The 20,746-nt window shown below is 49.2% G+C and overlaps 1 protein-coding gene across 1 annotated transcript in view; it reads right to left on the reverse strand.

Annotated features, from left to right (window-relative positions):
* Positions 1–20,205, reverse strand: part of LOC106821399 (forkhead box protein N3-like) — a gene marked incomplete at its 5' end in the record, with an annotated part of 68,023 nt that extends 47,818 nt beyond the window's left edge. Inside the window, one exon of the mRNA XM_014826167.1 lies at positions 19,888–20,205. Coding sequence (XP_014681653.1) covers positions 19,888–20,205 — 318 coding nt within the window. The remainder of the gene's footprint in view (positions 1–19,887) is intronic.
* Between the last annotated feature and the right edge of the window lie 541 nt (positions 20,206–20,746).

Consider the following 20,746-nt stretch of genomic DNA (forward strand, 5'->3'; position numbering starts at 1 on the left):
TCCACGTACTTTAGACACAGATACCAGGCACAGTGGAGGGAAATACCAGGCAATGTAGAGCCAGGTACCACGTACCGTAGACACAGATACCAGGCACAGTGGAGGGAAATACCAGGCAATGTAGAGCCAGGTACCACGCACCGTAGACCCAGATACCAGGCACATTGGAGCTAGATGCCAGGCACATTGTCGTAAAATAGGCACCTGCGGCGCCGCCAACCTTAAAGCTGAAGCTCTAGCTAGCTTAACGACCTGATTCGCAGGAAGCTCCTCATTATTCGATAAATATTGACAAAGATAAATTAGATTAACATGAGCTGCGTGTGCGCGGACAAAGAACTGAGGTGATTATGGATTATAATGAGGCGAGCCCATCTTCGCGACAAAAATAAAATAATTCCACTTAATTGACATTACACATGTATGTCCCGTGTAAGCAAGCACATTGACGCTTAACCACATATAGATGACGTGCTAATTCCAGGGAGAACTTCCTACTTTGCAATTACGTATGACTACGGGTCACATTTCATGTATTATTAACATATACCTGCGAGAACAAATTTAGTCATCATACTCCAAGTATCCCCATGTTAAATTCTTTTTTAAACGAAATCGCAAATAAATGACTAGAACACCGTTAATCTATAATGAACTATTGACATGTAGTAAACAATCTCGGCATGCATAGCAATAGACGCATCGTGATATAAAATTTCGTGAAAACGTATAAATTTTGCAGTGTTTTAGCACCTTGATTGAGCTCAGTTTTAACGTGGATCACGACACAGGTGCATTCAGGCTGACATGGGATTAAAACGTACACCATATTGGATTGGATTACTGTATCTGCAAAGGGGTGCAACATCACACCGATTTCTCTTCGCCTCAGCAAAACGTTTCCCTCTAATAATGTTACCGTGCCAATGAAGCTCTTGGGCATTACTGTTATAACAAATTAACGAGCGCATAATTAAACTGGTTTTGCAATTATTATTAAGCAATCATGCCTGAAGCCCGCGTAAAGTGTGGTCACTCTTAACATATATAACCGACGTTTATTTCACTGGATGCACGTCAGGTCAATAGGTCCAATGTAGCGTGGCACCCCCTAAGCAACCATAGATTGTCTGACCGGTAAAAGTCGAGAAATTACGAGTAAAAGTCGGTAAATTACGAGTAAAAGTCGGTAAATTACGAGTAAAAGTCGGTAAATTACGAGTAAAAGTCGGTAAATTACGATAAAAGTCGCGCGTAACTCTGTGCACGACCAAAGTTGATAGAAACGGAATCGCATGATTGCATGGGCAACACGGCGGCACATTCCTCGTTTCATACAGCTTACCCACTTGCTTGTGCCTCCCAACGGTACCTATCGCTGTCCGTACCCGCCACCGAGCGTCGCGCAACGAATTTTAGGGCCTACTACCGCCTTTTCCTCTCTCCGTTCTATCTTCGTTTAATCGCTTCCTTTCACGCGAGCACGTGAATTATGCACACTATCTACACCAATATATTCAGCGCATGCTACTCGTCGCGAAGCGCACATCACCAGTGCACGCATGCAGCACTCGCTTTATCCGCGCCGGCTTCAAATCTTCTACTAACACGGCGCGTGTCTTTTCATAAAGCAGCTCTCTCCCTTCTCTCGCCCTCTCCCCCTTTCTCACCCCCCCCCCCCCCCCTCTCCTCTCTCATCTCTCTCTCTCTCCGTTCTCTTCTCTCCGTCTGCTCTCTCATCTTACTCATCTCGTCTCTCCATATAATCGAGGGGCACCGCAGGAGACCGGAAGTGCGGTGGGTCCGGGAGAGAGTCGCTTCCAGATCCGCATCATCTTCTTCTCGCTCTCACGCACTTCCCCACTCTCACTCCCTCTCACGCACCGACATACACAGACACTTGGAGCTCGAGCTCCGCCTCCCTTTTCTCTCTTTTCTTTTTCTCTTTCTCCTCTTTCCTACTATCTGTATCCTCTTTTTCGCTCACACCATAACACACAAACCCCCGCCCACACACGAAGACACTCTCCCCCCCTTTCTCACACGCACACTCACACACCCACAAGGAGCACATACACATACACAGGGCCCCTCACACTCTCTCTCCGCTTTCCCTTCCTCTTTCCCTTTCTCTCGCTCTCTCTCGCTCTCTCTCTCTCTCTCATCTCTCCGCTCTGCTCTCTCTCTCATCGCCTCCCCTTCTCTCTCTCTCTTCTCCTCTCTCTCTCTCTCTCTCTCTCTCCTCTCTCTCTCTCTACGTCGCCATGCTACACAAAAGATCGTAGCGATGCAGCGCGCGAAGATGCGCGGCGTTATATATAACCCAAGAGTGGTATAATATAGATATATAATCTATATTATCAAGAGTACATAATAGCGATCCATACAGTAAATGATTGAGAACATATATATACATCTCTATTGATGTACTCTTGTATAATTATAACACTCTGATAATAACCAAAGGCTGCCGCCGCGGCCGCCGCCAAACCGCCACCCAGAGCTTCAACAGCATCTCTTATGTATATGCTCGGAGAAACTGCTCTGCGCCTTTCGTTATCCTCAATACAGGGCATCACTTCAAGTAGTCATCTAAATCGCACAGCGCACGCGCCAGTTTCTGGCGACACATGGTTTGGAATGGATGGATAATGGATGATGGATAGGATGGATGGATGGATGGATGGATGGATGGATGGATGGTATGATGCAGATGCATGGATGGACTGGTGGATGGATGTTATGGATGGATTGAGAATGGATGGATCGGATGGATGGATGGATGGATGGATGGATGGATGCTGGATGGGATTGGATGATGGATGGATGGATGGATGATGGATGATGATGGATGGATGGATGGATGGATGGATGGATGGAGGATGATGGATGGATGATGGCGATGGACATAGCGTGGAATGGATGGATGGATGGATGGATGGATGGATGGAGTGGATGGGATGGAATGGATGGATGGAGAATGGATTGGATGGTGATGCGATGCATGATGCATGGATGGATGGATGGATGAATGGTTGGATGGATGGATGGATGGATGTGATGTATGGATGATGGATGGATGGATGGATGGATGCATGGCTGGATGGTATGGATGGATGGATGGATGATGGATGGATGGATGGATGGATGGATGGATGGATGGACTGGAATGGATGGATGGATGCCAGCCATGGATGCTAATGAGCATGGAATGGATGCATGGATGGATGGATGGAATGGATGGCATGCATTGATGGATGGATGGACGGAGCGATGGGTGGATGGATGGATGGATGGATGGATGGACTGGCTGGATGGAATGGATGGATGGATGGATGATGGCTGGATGATGGATTGGATGGATGGATGGATGGATGGATGGATGGATGGAATGCATGCAGGATGCATGGATGCATGGATAGACATGAATGGCATGGATGGAGCATTGGGTGGATGAATGGGGGGGAAGGATGAATGGATGTATGCCAGCATGGATGGATGGATGGACGGATGGATGGTGGACTGGATGGATGAGTGGGTGGATGGTTATGGATGGATGGATGCATGCATGGAATTGGATGCATGGATGGCAGGATGGATGCATGGATTGGATGCATGATGGATGCATCGGTGGATGAGGGGGGGATGGATGCATGGATTGAAGCATGGTATGGATGGGATGGATGGATGATGGATGGATGGGATGGATGGATGATAGATTAAGATATATAGATAGATAGATAGATAGATGATTGAATAGATATATAGATAGGAAGAGCGGGAGAGGCGAAAGGGGGTGTAAGATGAGGCGTACCGACATCCTCAGCCGGCAGTATGGGTCGGGACAGAAACTATTCGAGGGCACGGGTAGAATAGTGCGCCGGGAGGGGTGGGGCTACAGCTCTACGCCACGTTAAAGCTCACGGCTGCTATCTCATGTACGGGCAATGCTAACACTGGAGAAGCATGGCGGACGTGGCGTAGCCGGCCAAGTCATGCACGGGTGGTTTAGCAAGTGAAAAGGACTGTAAGGGTGAGGGTCCCACAGGTGACTAGATCATATGTGGGTCAGTGATGTGGAGTGAAAGTGTGTGGCTGGGTCCATTGCTGCAACTTACCTCTACATCTAGTGCGGCTGAACCAGAGATAATGGATGGTACATAGTGATCACAGTAATGGTATAGTATGGGCCGTAGTTCACAGACAGCTAGCCGGGCGGATAGGCGTGTGCTTGGTTGGCCGGCCAATAGCTGGCACGGCGAGATAGCAGTGGGAGGCGAGGCGCTATCGACTAAACTTATAGACGAGTTGCATGTTAACAGTCGTGTACGGGGTCGGGGTGAGTCATTCCTGAGCCAACTCGCAGGCGGTCAAGTGGCGCAAGGGGAAGGGTTGGTGAAACTCGCCCAAATATTTTTATAACAGTGTAGGCAATGGAACAATGTACAATGTGTGTAACTGCAAGAATGTAAACATTCGATGACGTCACAATGTAGGCGACGCCAGGTGAAAGCACTGTGTATACAACATCGCATGTGAAATAATCTAACAGCAATGAGCATATGCCGCGCTGTACAAGACGACAGTTCATACATATTTTGCTGCTTCGCACATCCCATTCCTACCGCGATCTCCTATCTAGACCAGCACCCTTCTAATCAGCACAAGTACCATGCATCTAGCACATAGCATCACTCATGCCTGCATCCTCATCTCATCAGCATCTTAGTCAGCGTCCTCCGCCCTGCGCGGAGCGAGTGTCGCTCCACTTCACGAAAATTCGAATACCAAGAGCGAAATGCGTGTGCAGGCATTCAGAATATACTGTCGGCGCCAATTAATCTCGGTAACATATGGAAACACACGTCACACTGCAGCAGGTGATGCATGGGAATCACAGCTCAAATATCTGCACTTCAGCTTCGTTGCGGTTGGCCCAGGAAACGAATCCACGGGAAATGCCGGATAGATGGCAATCAAGTTGCGGAATATGTGTATGCTGGGCGCGTCTGGATAAAAGTGCTGGCGCAGAATATACAACTTTTCTCCCATCTCGTGGCCACAATTCCATAATAATAAACTCAGTCAGACAAACAGATTCAATAGGTCTATATGGTTTGCAGACGCGCTATAATAAGCGCAGTGCACTGTCATACGCTCTGCCTGCTAGCATCCCACTCTCTGGCGCATCCCATCCGTACCCCTCAAGCATCCACCGCCCTGCGAACACTCATCCTCCAGCATCCACGCGTGTCAAGCATCCACCTGCAGCATCCACCCTCCAGTCCACTGCCGATCCACACCCTGCCAGCACACCCTGCCAGCATCCAACTGCCACTCCACTCTCGCAGCATCCACCGCTCGCAGCTATCCACCTGCCAGCATCCACCACTGACCAGCATCAGCACCTCAGCATCCATGCCTGCCAGCATCCCACCTCCCAGCATCCACCGCTGCCAGCATCCACGCCTGCCAGTGATGCTCGACCCTGCAGCATCCACCCTGCCAGCATCCACGCCTGCAGCATCCATCCATGCAGCATCCACCCTCCCAGCATCCACCCCTGCCAGCATCAACCCTGCCAGCATGCCACCCCTGCCAGCATCCACGACTCTGCATGCATCCCACCCGGCCTGCAATCCGGCACGCCTCCAGCATGTCCACCCTGACCAGCTCAACGCCTGTCAGCGAATCCATCCCTGCCTAGCATGCGCACCCTGGCAAGCATGCACGCGCTGCCAGCATCGCACCTTGGGCCAGCATCCACCGCTGCCAGCGATCCACCGGCCAGCATCCCACCTGCTGCCAGCATCCACCCTGCCGCCAGCATCACCGCTGTGCAGCATCCACCCTCACCAGCATCACGCCGCCCTCCCAGCATCCACCCCCCGAGCATCAACCCTAGTCAGCATCCACGCCATGAACCAGCTTCCGTCCGTCCGACATCCAGTCTTCTCTCCCTCTATCCCGGCGACCCGCTAAAGGCTCGTCTGTTTGACATGTGCATGACGCCACTTCATTAATGGCCACGTGGACGTGTGCGCGTAAAACACAAACAAGGCCTGTCAGGCGGCGAACCCGGCCGACAATGCTATTGAGCCGACCAGGCACGCGCCGGGAGAGAATTACACGCAGAGTCACCGCCAGCGAAGGTATCGTGTGGTGACACTGGCGCGCGCGCGCGCGCACACACACACACACACGCCGAGATACGCGGGCGAGCTCTGTAAACGCCTCATCGCTGAATTGATCACGTGTGTAATTGGTTTCTTGGGTCCCTACCCTGCCCCCCACCCCACCACCCATCTCTAGCGGATGTGTACGTGTACATTGTACCTCAATGCGTCCTTAATTAGGGGGCCGGCGAGCAAAGCGGGTGCGCGTGACGCTGCATTATTAATGAGCTTCCTACAGGCGCGAGCACTTCGTTTGGCCGCGCTCAGATTTACCGTCCGACGTACGCACGCACGCACAGCACACACAGTCAGACCAAACACGCACGCAGGCACGCATGTACACAGAAACACACGCGCGCACATCCATAGGCGCACGCACACGCACGCACACGTGCACGGACCGACGCATACATACGGCAGACACCTTGGGTAGGATAATACCTCCACAGGATAAGTAACCTAGCTCAACTGGGGCGGCGAACAGCGTTTGTGACGCGGCCGCGTTCGTTACATCGGCTCTCACACTCAGTCGTCGGGTCGTGACAGTCGTCGCGCCGTGATCGCATGCGACAGCGTCAACATGGACTCCCGCCTACACACATCATCTATCACTGCACGCCCTGATGACCTTCTTACGGCCTACTGCGCCATGCCTACGCCCTGCTGCACCTCCCCTACAAACTGCGGCCCCCGCGCATTACTACTCCTCCTACGCCTATGCTGTCCTGCCTTGCTGTCCGCCAACCCCCCGCCACGGGCCTGGCCCCGGTCACCCCACGCCTTGCTGCCCCCTCCCCCACGCCATGCTGACTCCCAACACATACTCCACCACTGCCTCCCCCACACCCCCTCATTCACTTGCTTCCTGCTGGCCCCTCCCCACGCCGTGCTCCCCCCTCTGGCCGCAGTGCTGGATTACCGCATTAAGCAGACTAAGCACGTGCTTAGGGCAGCCAGGGCCAAAGGGGGCACCACAAGTTGGGAAAAGGGTGAAAAGAAAAAAAACCCAATAAAGATTTGTACTTCCAGGTGTACCACAAGGGGCCCCCAACAATACAATACAAATACAAGAGGCCCCTATGCCACCCACAGGTGCTAATTCCCATTATCAGAAAGTGAAAGGTACTCAAAGACTTGTCAGACACTCATTGATGCTTATCCAAATGACATGAACAACACTTTGTCTACAGAGCTTCAGCAGTTCCATTCATATGTTCTTCATAAGTTTAAAACAACCAAGAAAACATCTTTCACTCCACATGGAACTTTACAACACAATTACAGAACAAACTAGAGAGTGCCTTTCCAAATGTTGAAATTGTCTTAAGAATATTTTTAACATTAATGGTCACCAACTGCACAACAGAGAGGTATTTCTGCCAACAACTGAAACGTGTAAAAAAACAAATAGATTGACTCGTAGTCAGAATGAAGGTGTACATGCATGTACGCTCAAAATTGCCTCAAATACCATCTCCTGCGATCTACATTTTAAAAAATTTCTGGGGGAGGACCCCCATACCCCCCGCCTGTTTATCACCACCCTCCTTGAGATCCTACATAAATTTTTGTACTGCTGCAACCTGCATTGTATATTTGTTCAGACAGGTCAACAACTAAAATGGACTGGGTCAGTGTGGAAAGGAGGGGGCACCAAGATTGGTCAGTGCTTAGGGCACCAGTGAGCCTTAATCCGCCCCTGCCTCTGCCACACCATGCTTGATCGACCCCTCAACACGTACCCACTGCTCCCCCTCCGCCACGCCTTTTTGTCCCCCCCCACGCTCTGTTAACCCTCTCCTATGTTATACGTAGCCCTCCATATCAGTACACAATAGACACCCCACCAAGCCTTACTAATAAGATATTATCTAACTATATATCGGTTCCGTAACCTTTATACAACCAAGATACTATATTAACTTTATCCGGTCTATATACCGTTCTGACCAACCGTCTTGTCTCCGATACCCCCTCGCTAGTCCTCCCCTCTACAATGCTAGGCCTCCTCATGACAGTCTAGTCCTCTTTATTAACCCCTAGCGTCCCCCATACACTCCCAACCCTCACAGTGCCATACTAGCTCTCCCAGTGTCATACTATCCCTGCCCATGACCTAAAAGCCCATCCCATGCCCTAAACTACACCACCACGCCGTACTCTACCCAAGACACATTGACCATCTCTTACGATGTATTTGTTACCCATACCTATGTCCTTTTTTCTCACCTTCCTCCGAGCCCGAGCCGCCTAACCGCCAGCCTTCCAACATTTGGAACTGGCCCCAACATAACCGGCTGTGTTACAGCTATCGCAGTTTCTCAGAGACACTGCCAGATCCAGCTACTTGAATGAAGCCTTTCTCGCTGTTTTTCGGTGTGCCAGTTCGTGTCGCTACGATGGCGGCCACTCTATGTGCCAACGTTCTATCAAGGGTACATAATAGAGAGCACATCTCTATTATGTACTTACTGTTGGTTATATCTCACGTTCGATGTGCACCCACGTCGTTGATCCGCAGAGCCACACGCGGTGCAGATCTCACGGTAACGAGACAACGTGATTAGGATGTACCAAACGTAATTACTGCATTACTACTACATGCGTTTCTCCTGCCATGTACACGCACACCTCACACGGAGGGCCCCGCACGTAGCTGAGTGTGCACATACTGAGGGGGCATTGCGACGGGTCACTGCTGGGTTAACACTATCTACTTTTAGTTAAAACGTTGACGAGTTGATCCACTTTTCAACGTTCTAACAACCTTTCTAAACGATGTTACTCGGATTGCTACCCAACGGTTGTTAAAATCAACTGCACATGCAGTGACTGCAACATGGCTATACGGAGACCATCAAAGTTCAGTGTGACCGCCAAACTATACAGTGACCTTCGGATTGTACGATTCATCATTCTGTGGAGGGCTTTAGAGTCTGAGAAGTCAGCATGTGTACTGAATTCGCGATATATCAGCTTTTCAGCCTTGGTATGCATGCAAGCTGTTCGTATCACCAGTATGCCTGCATAAAGCTTATTTACCATGTATCTAAGCTGATTCTTACCTTCGAAACCATCACCCTATAAAAATGTAAAACTAATTTAATTTGTCAAAAAGTTTCATTTTCGCTGTAGAATCTTAATTAAAACCGCGCTTGCCATTCATTCCACGAGAAACCTTGTACGCAGTTTGCTTCTATTAGCCTAATGCTTCCGGCTGTTCTCTTCAGTAGTTATCCTTACAAACGCATCCTCAACGCCCCCACCCCGCCTCCCCACACGCAACTATAAAAAACCAGCTGAATCGCTTTACGTTCAGCCGGTAAAAATCGTGCCATTCGATGATTGTAAAAATACATTCAATCGGCATGCCGGCGTTCTATATCACACAGTGCATTCGCAATCGGTGCCCTTCACAATGGCTGGGCAAGATCACGCGTACTGAGTTATTGTAATATCTGCGATTATTCACAGATATGCCTCAAGGAATTCCACGAAACCTTCAGCTGTTGACGTCTATATCCTACATTTGCGATATGCACAGGAATTAAATGTGCTTTCTAAAACACTAGAACGTAAGAGCCATGGCAGAACTGATCTCGAACAGAAAGAAGGACACAATAATAACAATCACTACTTTATTTAAACTTGGAATTCATCACCTAATTATCAAAATTTTATAGCATTGATAGAAATACACAAATAATGAAAATATCAGGAGCGTATAATGACAAATACGTATTTGTCATTATACGCTCCTGAAAATATGTATAAGAGTATTAACACCTTAACTGATATCTGGGCAAGTGGCGTTAGTTGACTTATATTGTGGTGCCATTGCTATTTGTGGGATCTTAGAAAACATTGCTGAAATGCTTACAGAAAATGTATCACGTTCATACTATTCTAATTCTATACACCGAAACGCGTAAAATGCGTGTATAAAACGTCGTGCAAACACACAAATTCTCAGTCTGTAATCTGATCAAAAATTAATCCCATGCATGGAGGACATCAGAAATTTCCGCCTAGAACAACTGCCAGCTGGCTCATTTAGAAAGAATTGTCTCACATTGCAAATTAATAATTGCAAAACACAATTCTTCCATATTGTGAGATTTGTTTGGAGTATAGGGGTGCATGTGATTTTCGCTACACATATATAGCTAATGCATGGATGCATGGATGGATGCATGGATGGATGCATGGATGGATGCATGGGTGGATGAATGGGGGGGAAGGATGGATGGATGTATGCATGCATGGATGGATGGATGGACGGATGGATGGGTGGATGGATGGATGAGTGGGTGGATGGATGGATGGATGGATGCATGCATGGATGGATGCATGGATGCATGGATGGATGCATGGATGGATGCATGGATGGATGCATCGGTGGATGAGTGGGGGGATGGATGCATGGATGGATGCATGGATGGATGCATGGATGGATGGATGGATGGATGGGATGGATGGGATGGATAGATAGATATATAGATAGATAGATAGATAGATTGATTGATAGATATATAGATAGGAAGAGCGGGAGAGGGAAAGGGGGTGTAAGGATTGAGCGTACCGACATCCTCGCCGCAGTATGGGTCGGGACAGAAACTACGGCTAATAGTCGCCGGGAGGGGTGGGGCTACAGCTCACGCCACGTTAAGCCACGGGCTGGCTATCTCATGTACGGGCAATCTACACTGGGAGAAGCATGGCGGACTGGGCGTAGCCGGCCAAGTCATGCACGGGTGGTTTAGCAGTGAAAGGTAATGTAAGGGTGAGGGTCCCCACAGGTGACTAGATCATATGTGGGTCAGTGATGTGAGGAAAGTGTGTGGCTGGTCATTGCTGACTACCTTACCTTACATGCTAGTCGGCGACCGGAGATAAGGATGGGTACATAGTGATCACAGTATGGTATAGTATGGACTATTTCACATACAGGCTAGCCGGGCGGGTAGGGCGTGGTGCTGGTTGCCGCCAACTAGCTCCACGGCGAGATAGCAGTGGGAGGCGAGGCGCTATCGACTAACTTATAGACGAGTTAGCATGTTAACAGTCGTGTACGGGGGTCGGGGTGAGTCATTCCTGAGCAACTCGCATGCGGGTCAAGTGGGCGGCAAGGGGAGGGTTGGTGAAACTCGCCCAAATATTGTATAACAGTGTAGCAATGTGACAATGTACAAGTGTGTACTGAAAGAATGTAAACATTCGATGACGTCACAATGTAGCGACGCCAGGTTGAAACACTGTGTAACAACATCCATGTGAAATAATCTAACAGCATGAGCATATGCCGCGTGTCAAAACGACGGTTCATACATATTTTGCTCTTCGCACTCCAATTCCTACCCGCATCCTCAATCTAACCAGCATCCTTCTACACATCAGCACCATCATCCTTATGCATTAGCATCCTCATCCTCATCCTCATCCTCATCAGCATCCTTATCAGCGTCCTCGCCCTGCGCGGGCAGAGTGTCCCTCCCTTCACGAAATTCGATACAAAGCGAATGCTGTGCAGCATTCAGAATATCTGTCGGCGGGCAATTAATCTCGGTAACTATGGAAACAACGTCACACTGCACGGTGATGCATGGGAATCACAGGCCAAATATCTGCACTTCAGCTTCGTTGCGTTGCCATGGAAACGATCAACGGAAATGCCGGGATGATGCAATCAATGCGGAATATGTGTACTGCGCGGCGTCGGATAAAAGCCTGCGCAGATATAACTTTTCTCATCTGTGGCCAATTCATAATAATAAACTCAGTCAGAAAAACAGATCAATAGGTCTATTGGTTGCGCGCCTATATAAGCGCAGTGTCACTGTCAATACGCTCTCCGCTAGCATCCACTCTCCCATCATCCGTCCCCCAAGCATCCACCCTGCCAACCTCCATCCTCCCAGCATCCACCCTGCCAGCATCAACCCTCCCAGCATCCACCCTGCCAGCATCCACCCTGCCAGCATCCACCCTCCCAGCATCCACCCTCCCAGCATCCACCCTGTCAGCATCCACCCTCCCAGCATCCACCCTGCCAGCATCCATCCTGCCAGCATCCACCCTGCCAGTATCCATCCTGCCAGCATCCACCCTGCCAGCATCCACCCTCCCAGCATCACCGCCTGCCAGCATCCACCCTTGCCAGCATGCCACCCTGCCAGCATCACCCTGGCCAGATCCCACACTGTCAGCATCACCCTGCTGCCAGGTCACCACCGCCAGCATCCACAACCTCCCAGCATCCACCGTCCCAGCACCCACCCTCCCAGCATGCCACGTCCTGTCAGCATCCACCCTCCATCATCCACCCTGCCAGCATCCACCCTCCGCTCCACCCTGCCAGCATCCACCCTCCCAGCATCCACCCTCCCAGCATCCACCCTCCCATCATCCACCCTCCCATCATCCACCCTCCCAGCATCCACCCTCCAGCATGCACCCTGTGCACGCATCGCACCCTCCGCAGCATCCATCCTCCAGCCTCACCCTCGCATCATCCACCCTCCTCACATCCACCCTACAGCATCCCCCTCCCAGCATCCACCCTCCCAGCATCCACCCTCCATATCCCCTCCCAAGCATCACCCTCCCAGCTCCACCCTGCGCAGCATCAAACCCTGGCCAGCATCCACCCCTCCCAGCATCCCCTCACCATCTTCCACCCTCCCATCATCCACCCTCACCTACATCCACCCGTCAGCATCCACCTCCGCGGGCATCAACCTGTCAGCATCCACTCCGATGAACCGCTTCCGCCGTCCGACATCGACAGTCTTCTCCCTCTACCGCGACACCGCTAAAGGCTCGTCTGTTTGACATGCTGCATGGACGCGCCACTTCATTAAATGGCCCACGTGGACGTGGCGGTAAACACAAACAAGGCCTCGTCAGGCGCGAACCGGCCGCATCGCTATTGAGCCGACCAGGCACGCGCCGGGCAGAGATTTCACGCCGCAGAGTTCACCGCAGCGAAGGTATCGTGTGGTGACACTGGCGCGCGCGCGCGCGCACACACACACACACACGCCGCAGATACGCGGGCGCAGCTCTGTAAACGCTCATCGCCTGAATTGACACGGTGTAATTGGTTGCTTGTGCGGTCCCTACCCTGCCCCCCACCCCACATCCCATCTCAGCCGGATGTGTACGTGTACATTGTACCTCAATGCGTCCTTAATTAGGGCCGGCGACCAAAGCGGGGTGTCGCGTGACGCTGCATTATTAATGAGCCTTCTACAGGCGCGAGCACTTCGTTGCGCGCTCAGATTTACCGTTCCGACGTACGCACGCACGCACGCACGCACACACAGACACGCACACACAGTCAGACAACACGGCACGCAGGCACGCAGGTACACAGAAACACACGCGCGCACATACATTACGGCGCACGCCACACGCCACGCACGCACGCACACGGGCACGGGACACGCCCATTTACACACGGCACCAGACACCTAGGTAGGATAATTACCTCACACAGGATAAGCTACCTAGCATCAACTGTTGTTAGCGGCGGCGAACAGCGTTTGTGAACGCGCGCGTTTCGTACATCGGCTCTCACACTCAGTCGTCGCTCGGTGACAGGTCCGCCCTGTGATCGCATGCACAAGCGCTCAACATGGACTCCCGCCTACGCACATCATCTATCACTTGCACGCCCTGATGACCCTTACCTTACGGCTTACTGCCCATGCCTGACGCTCCCTGCCTGCCCACCTACCCCTACATAACTGCGGCCCCCGCGCATTTACTACTCCTCCTACGCCTTGCTGTCCCTCCCCCACGCCTTGCTGTCCCTCCCCCACGCTTGCTGCCCCTCCCCCAACGCCAATGCTGGCTCACAACACACTACTCACCACTGCCCCTCCGCACACCCCCTCATTCACTTCCTGCCGCCTCCCACCCTGTGCCCCCCTCTGGCCAGTGCGGATTACCATTAAGCAGACTAAGCACGTGCTTAGCGGCACCAGGGCCAAACGGGGCCTACCACAAGTTGGGAAAGGGTGAAAGAAAAAAAAAAAATAAAGATTTGTACTTTCCAGGGCGTACCACAAGGCGGCCCCAACATACAATCACAATACAAGAGGCCCCCTAATGCCACCCAACAAGGTGCTAATTCCCAATTATCAGAATGTGAAAGGTACTCAAAGACTTGTCAGACACTCATTGATGGCTTAATCCAAAATGACTATGAACATACACTTTGTCTACAGAGCTTCAGCGATTCCATTCCATATGTTTCTTACATAAGTTTAAAAACAACCAAGAAAAACATTCTGTTCACTCACATGGAACTTTACAACCAAATTCACAGAGACAAAACTAGAGAGTGCCTTTCCAAATGTTGAAATTGTCTTAAGGATATTTTTAACATTAAATGGTTCAACGCAACTGCACAACAGAGAGCGTATTTCTCCAAACTGAAAACTTGAAAAAAAAAAAAAAAAAAAAAACTGTAAACAAATAGATTGACTCGTAGTCAGAATGAAGGTGTACATGCATGTACGCTACAAAATTGCCCTCAAATACCAATCTCCTGCGATCTACATTTTAAAAAATTTCTGTGGGGGGACCCCATACCCCCCCGCATGTTTCATCCCCCTCACCACATACTTTATTCTGCTGAACCTGCATATATTTCAACAGTACAACTAAAATGGACTGGGTCAGTGTGGAAAGGAGGGGCGCACCAAGAGTTGCCTGTCAGTTGTTAGGGCAACCAGTGAGCCTTAGATCCGCCCTGCTCTGCCAACACCATGCTACGCACCCCTCAACACGTACCCACTTGCTCCCCCTCCGCCACGCCTTTTAGTCCCCCCCCCACGCTCGTTAACCCTCTGCCTATGTTATACGTAGACCCTCCATTCAGCCAACAATAGACCACCCCACCAAGCACTTACTAATAGATATTATCTAACTATATATCGGTTCCGCTAACCTTTATGACACCAAGTACTATATTGAACTTTATCCGGTCTATAATACCGTTCTGACCAACCGTCTTGTCTCCGATACCCTCGAAGTGAACAGCCTCTAGTCCTCCTCTTACACATGCTAGGCCTCTCATGACAGTCTAGTCCTCTTTATTAACACCCGCAGGGCGTCCCCCATACACTACCAACCCTCACAGGCCATACTACTCTCCCAAGTGTCATACATCCTCTGCCCATGACCTAAAAGCCCAATCCCTGCCCTAAACTTACACATCAACGCCGCTACTCCTACCCAGACACATTGAACCATCTCTTACGATGTATCTGATTACCATACCTATGTCCTTTTTCTTCACCTTCCTCCGAGCCGAGCCGCTAACCGCCAGCCTTTCAACTTGGAACCGGCCCCAACATAACCCGGCTGTGGTTACAGCTAGCGCAGTTTCTCAGAGACCTGCCGATCGCAATCCAGCACTGAATGAAGCCTTTCTTCGCAGTTTTTCCGTGTGCCTGTTCGTGCTCGCTACGATGGCGGCCACTTCTATGTTGCCAACTTCTATCAAGGGCATAATTACAATTCTATTATTACTTACTGTTGTTATATCTCACGTTCGAATAGTGACCACCACGTTCGTGATCCGATGCAGCCACACGCGGTGCAGATCTCACGCTAAACGAGGACAACTGATTAGGATGCTACAAACTGTAATTACATGCCATATCTACTACATGCGTTTCTCCTGCCATGTAGCACGCTTCACCTCACACGGAGCAGGCCCCGCACGTAGCCTGAGTGTGAACATACATATGTATGAGGCGGCATGCCGACGGGTCATGCTGGGTATAACACTATCTACTTTTAGTTAAAACGTTGACGAGTTGAATCACTTTCAACGTTCACACTTTGCTAACGATGTTTACGTGATTGCTACCAAGTTTGTTAAAAGTCAACTGCACATGCAGTGACTGCCAACCATGCGCTATACGGAGACATCAAAGTTCAGTGTGACCGCCAACTATAACAGTGCACCTTCGGATTAGTAACGATTCATCTTCTTGTGGAGCGGCTTAGAGCTCATGAGAATACAGCATGATGTTACTGAATTCGCACTATAATCATGCTTTTTCAGCTCTTTGGTATTGATGCAAGCTGTTCTTATCACCAGTATCCTGATAAAGGCTAATTTCACCATGTCATCTAAGATGTATTCAATACCTTCGAAACCATTCACCCTATAAAAATGTAAATCTATCTTTAATTGTCAAAACAGTTCATTTTTCGCTGTATAATCTAATTAAAGACCGCGCTTGCCATTCATTCCACTGAGAAACCTTGTACGCAGTTTGCTTCTATTAGCCTAATGCTTCCTCGGCTGTTCTTTCAGTAGTTATCCTTACAAACGCATCCTCAACCGCCCCAACCCGCCTCCCCACACGGCAAACTATAAAAACCAGCTAAATCGCTTTGACGTTCAGCCGGTAAAAATACGTGCCATTCGATGATTGTAAAAATACATTCAATCGGCATGCGCGGCGTTCTATATCACACAAGTGCATTCGCAATCGTGGCCCTTCACAATGGGCTGGGCAAGATCACGCGTACTGTGTATTGTCATGTCTGCGATTTTTCACAAGATATGCCTCAAGAATTCACGAAACCTTCAGCTGTTGACCTGCTATATCTACTATTTGCGATATGCACAGAGAATTAAACGTGCTTCTAAAACACTAGACGTAAGAGCCATGGCAGAACTGATCTGAAGCAGAAAGAAGGACACAATAATAACAATCGCTACTTATTTTAAACTTGGAATTCATCCTAATTATCAAAATTTTATAGCATGATAGAAATACACGAATAATAAAATATCAGAGCGATAATCATGACAAATACGTATTTAGTCATTATACGCTCTGAAAATGATGTATAAGAGTATTAACAACTTAACTGATATCGGGGCAAGTGGCGTTAGTTGACTGATATTGTGGTGCCATTGCTATTTGTGGGATCTTAGAAACAAATGCTGAAATGCTTACAGAAAATGTATCACGCTCACTATTCTAATTCTATACACCGAAACCGCGTAAAATGCGTGTATAAAACGTCGTGCAAACACACAAATTCTCAGTCTGTAATCTGATCAAAATTAATCCATGCATGGAGGACATCAGAAAATTTCCGCGCCTAGAACAACTGCCAGCTGCTCATTTAGAAGAATTGTCTCTCACATTGCCAATTAATAATTGCAAAACACAATTCTTCCATATTGATGAATTTGTTTGGAGTATAGGGGTGCATGTGATTTTCGTACACATATATAAGCCTCAGTCTTGTGTTTTAAGAAGGTGCAGCGAGGCGCGATCGCGCGCCCATCGGCGCCTACGTTGATACACGAGTAAGTGGCAGAAAAAACGCGCATCCTAAGCATTATCAAAACGTGCACACGCTTTTTTTTTTTTTTTTTTTTTTTTTTTTTCCATTAATTCAACTTATAAACGCGAAGAAGAAGACGCAAAGTGGTGCTAAACATCAGCAGACATTGCCGAAGTCGGTTCACATCGTTCTATTAACGACAGTCGCACAAAAAGCGCTCTAGAATGTACGAATGTGATTATTTTGGTTGTATTTTTAGATAAAGTTTTTAATAGTCTACTTTGAAAAATATGGTGTTGTTCCCTTTTTTGACTAAACATGCTAAATGTTGATTCAATGTATCCACATGTCCAAGAAACTGAATATTTGTTAGATGAAAAAAAAATCACCTAAAAAATTGTCAAAATTATAGTACAGGAATGCAGAAGCTAATTTTTAGCCCAAAAATGCTTGAAATGGCATTTCATGAAGTCTATGTTTTCAAAATTTTTTTCCGGGGGGCATATGCACACCGAACACCCCTAGTTTGGCCTCGTGACCTGCGCGGGGGGGGAGTTTGCCACTGCGCATGCACAATCAACACACTCCGGCGAGGCAAGCAGGTGTGCTGAACTGTTTTCACTCGCACTGCTTTTTTCCAAAACACAAGACTGATATTAGCTTGTATGCCTATAGCTATAATTCGTAATAATTCGCTCATTATACTAGGCGTGCAATATTGGTAGGTTAAGAAAGTTTATAGGTTATAATTTAGACCATCAAAAAATGATCTATAAATGAAAGTGGCCAATGTACCTGTAGGCCTCACCAGCAAAAAGGACACAAATTGAACGTGAGTGAGAAGAAGCTCAAGTTTGTATTGAGGCAACCATCGACAGTACATTAATAGAACGAGTGCCTTCTGTATAATCGCCAATAATAATTTATAAACCAAAAATAAATCACAATTTTGTGACGGTAGATGGCGCTATACCCGGCTTTTATGTTTACTTAGTGATGGCATTCGAAATAAATAGTTTAAAATGCTGTGTTCCCGACATGTTTTGTAAAACTTTACTCTAAATATAGACGTTTTATCCGGCAGGTCGGTGGAGAAGAAATAACCAATTTTGCCATTAAATATATTGTCAATGATAATCCTTGTAAAACGAACCGACGAGTGTGAAGCACCACAGACTGTATCTGTTAATTTAATGCGCAAATCTAAAATATCCCAAAAAATAAAAAAAATAATATATTCCAATACCTCTGTTCTATATATATGTATATAATTCGCCAAAACCTACCATATTTGCATAATTTTTTTTTTAAATATCAAAACCCCTAGCCTTATTCATTCACATACCAAAAATGAGCAAAATCCGTTGAACCTGAACTGACTATATGCAATTCCCATTTTTGCCAAAAATTGCCGTGGCTCGAAAGTATGTCGACTGCCGTGCTCCAAAATAGGACGTTCAATATGGGAGCATGGCAGTAACAACTATACCCAATTTCAAACATGTGGGTCAAATGGTTCCTGAGTTATCATTGACCGTAGCCAAATGTTGACGAACAGACGGACGGACGGACGGACGGACGGACGGACGGACGGACGGACGGACGGACGGACGGACGAACGGGCGGACGGACGGACGGACGTACGACGGACGACGACCCATGGCAATAGCTCAGCTTGACGATATGTCAAGGTGAGCTAAAAACATATAACAATATTCTATTAAAATGTTGCCGGCAAACAGTACTGATTACTAGTGGACTGGTACCTCAGAAGACTTGCTGGTGTAGACTGAGAACATAACACAAGACCCCATACATTCCGATAGGCCCTCATCATGATAACCCAAATATGCATTGAGCACTCCTCTGAGACATCCTGAGAGAGCAGTGAAATTCCACGACGATAGATCGCCACGTATCGGAATACTCAGGGAAAGAAGACTAGGCTACTCTCTTCTGGGGTAACCCGAGAAGACAGGACAACGTCCTTCGTGTGCACAGGCTTGCCCACCGGGATAACCAATGCAAATAGGCTGGCCTCTACATGACCTGTATACCGCCTGCATATAACCTTGAATACGACCACAAATATGACCCTGTACATGACCTTGTATGTTACCTTGTAGATAACCCCGCATGTGACCCCATGATGTCTACACTCACTGTGGAATGACGCATGATGACTGAGGCTGACGCATGTTCCTGCATGCGGTATTCATGTGTCCACGCTCCTTGAATACGACCACAAATATGACCCTGTATGTGACCTTGTATTTTACCTTGTAGATAACCCTGCATGTGACCCCATGAAGTCTACACTGTGGAATGACACATGAGGACTGAGGTTGATGGGGCGCACGATGGCGCGCGCGCACGCGGTACTCACGTGTCCGCGCTCCTTGTCGACCTTCATGAAGCACTTGTTCAACGACAGGTTGTGGCGCACCGAGTTCTTCCAGCCCGTCGGTGCATTCTGGAAGTAGGGGAAGTGCGTCACGATCCACTGGTAGATGTCCTTCACGGGCAGTCGCTTGAGCGCCGCCTCCTCGATCGCCATGAAGATCAGGCAGCTGAACGAGTAGGGTGGCTTGCTGTGCACGTGCGTCTTCGGGTTGTAGGGTATGTGCGGCGGGTGGCGCGTGAGCGCGCCGCAGCCGCCGGCGTCCGTGCCGGCGTTCTCGACGTCGTCGTCGTCGCCGTCGAGGCTGCAGCCGTCGCTGCCGCCCGCCGAGCTCGTGATGTTCTTCAGCAGGTTGCTGTCCTGCAGCCACGCGAGACTTGTCAGCTCGTCATCGTCGGCCGCCCCGCCGCCGCCGCCGCCGCAGCCACCGACCCCGCCGCCGACCCCGCGGTCGAGCCGCAGCTCGGCGAAGCACGAGTTGTGCAGCACGAGACTGCGCGCGTCCGCGAGGCTCGCGTCGCTACCCGCGCTCTGATTGGACGCGCCGTCGTCGACGTCCATGTCGATGACGAGCTTCGCTGCCGGCTCCATCGTCGCGGCCACTGCGCGCGGCAGTCTGTTCAGGCGGCGGAGACCGAGTGCGATGTTCCGCCGCTGGGTGTCGCCACTGTCGTCACCCTCAGTCCCGCGCTGCACTGGAGCCATCTTGGCTGCCTGCTGTCACCTAGCAACAGAAATTGGCTGGATGTAATTGGACAGTTAGCACGTAAATAAGCGTCGAAAAAAATAGAACGACTTTGACACTTGGCACGCGTGCATGCAAACACATACCGAATAGGAAAAG

Source organism: Priapulus caudatus, unplaced genomic scaffold (assembly GCF_000485595.1).
Source record: "Priapulus caudatus unplaced genomic scaffold, Priapulus_caudatus-5.0.1 Scaffold71, whole genome shotgun sequence".
Classification (NCBI taxonomy): Eukaryota; Metazoa; Priapulida; class Priapulimorpha; order Priapulimorphida; family Priapulidae; genus Priapulus; species Priapulus caudatus.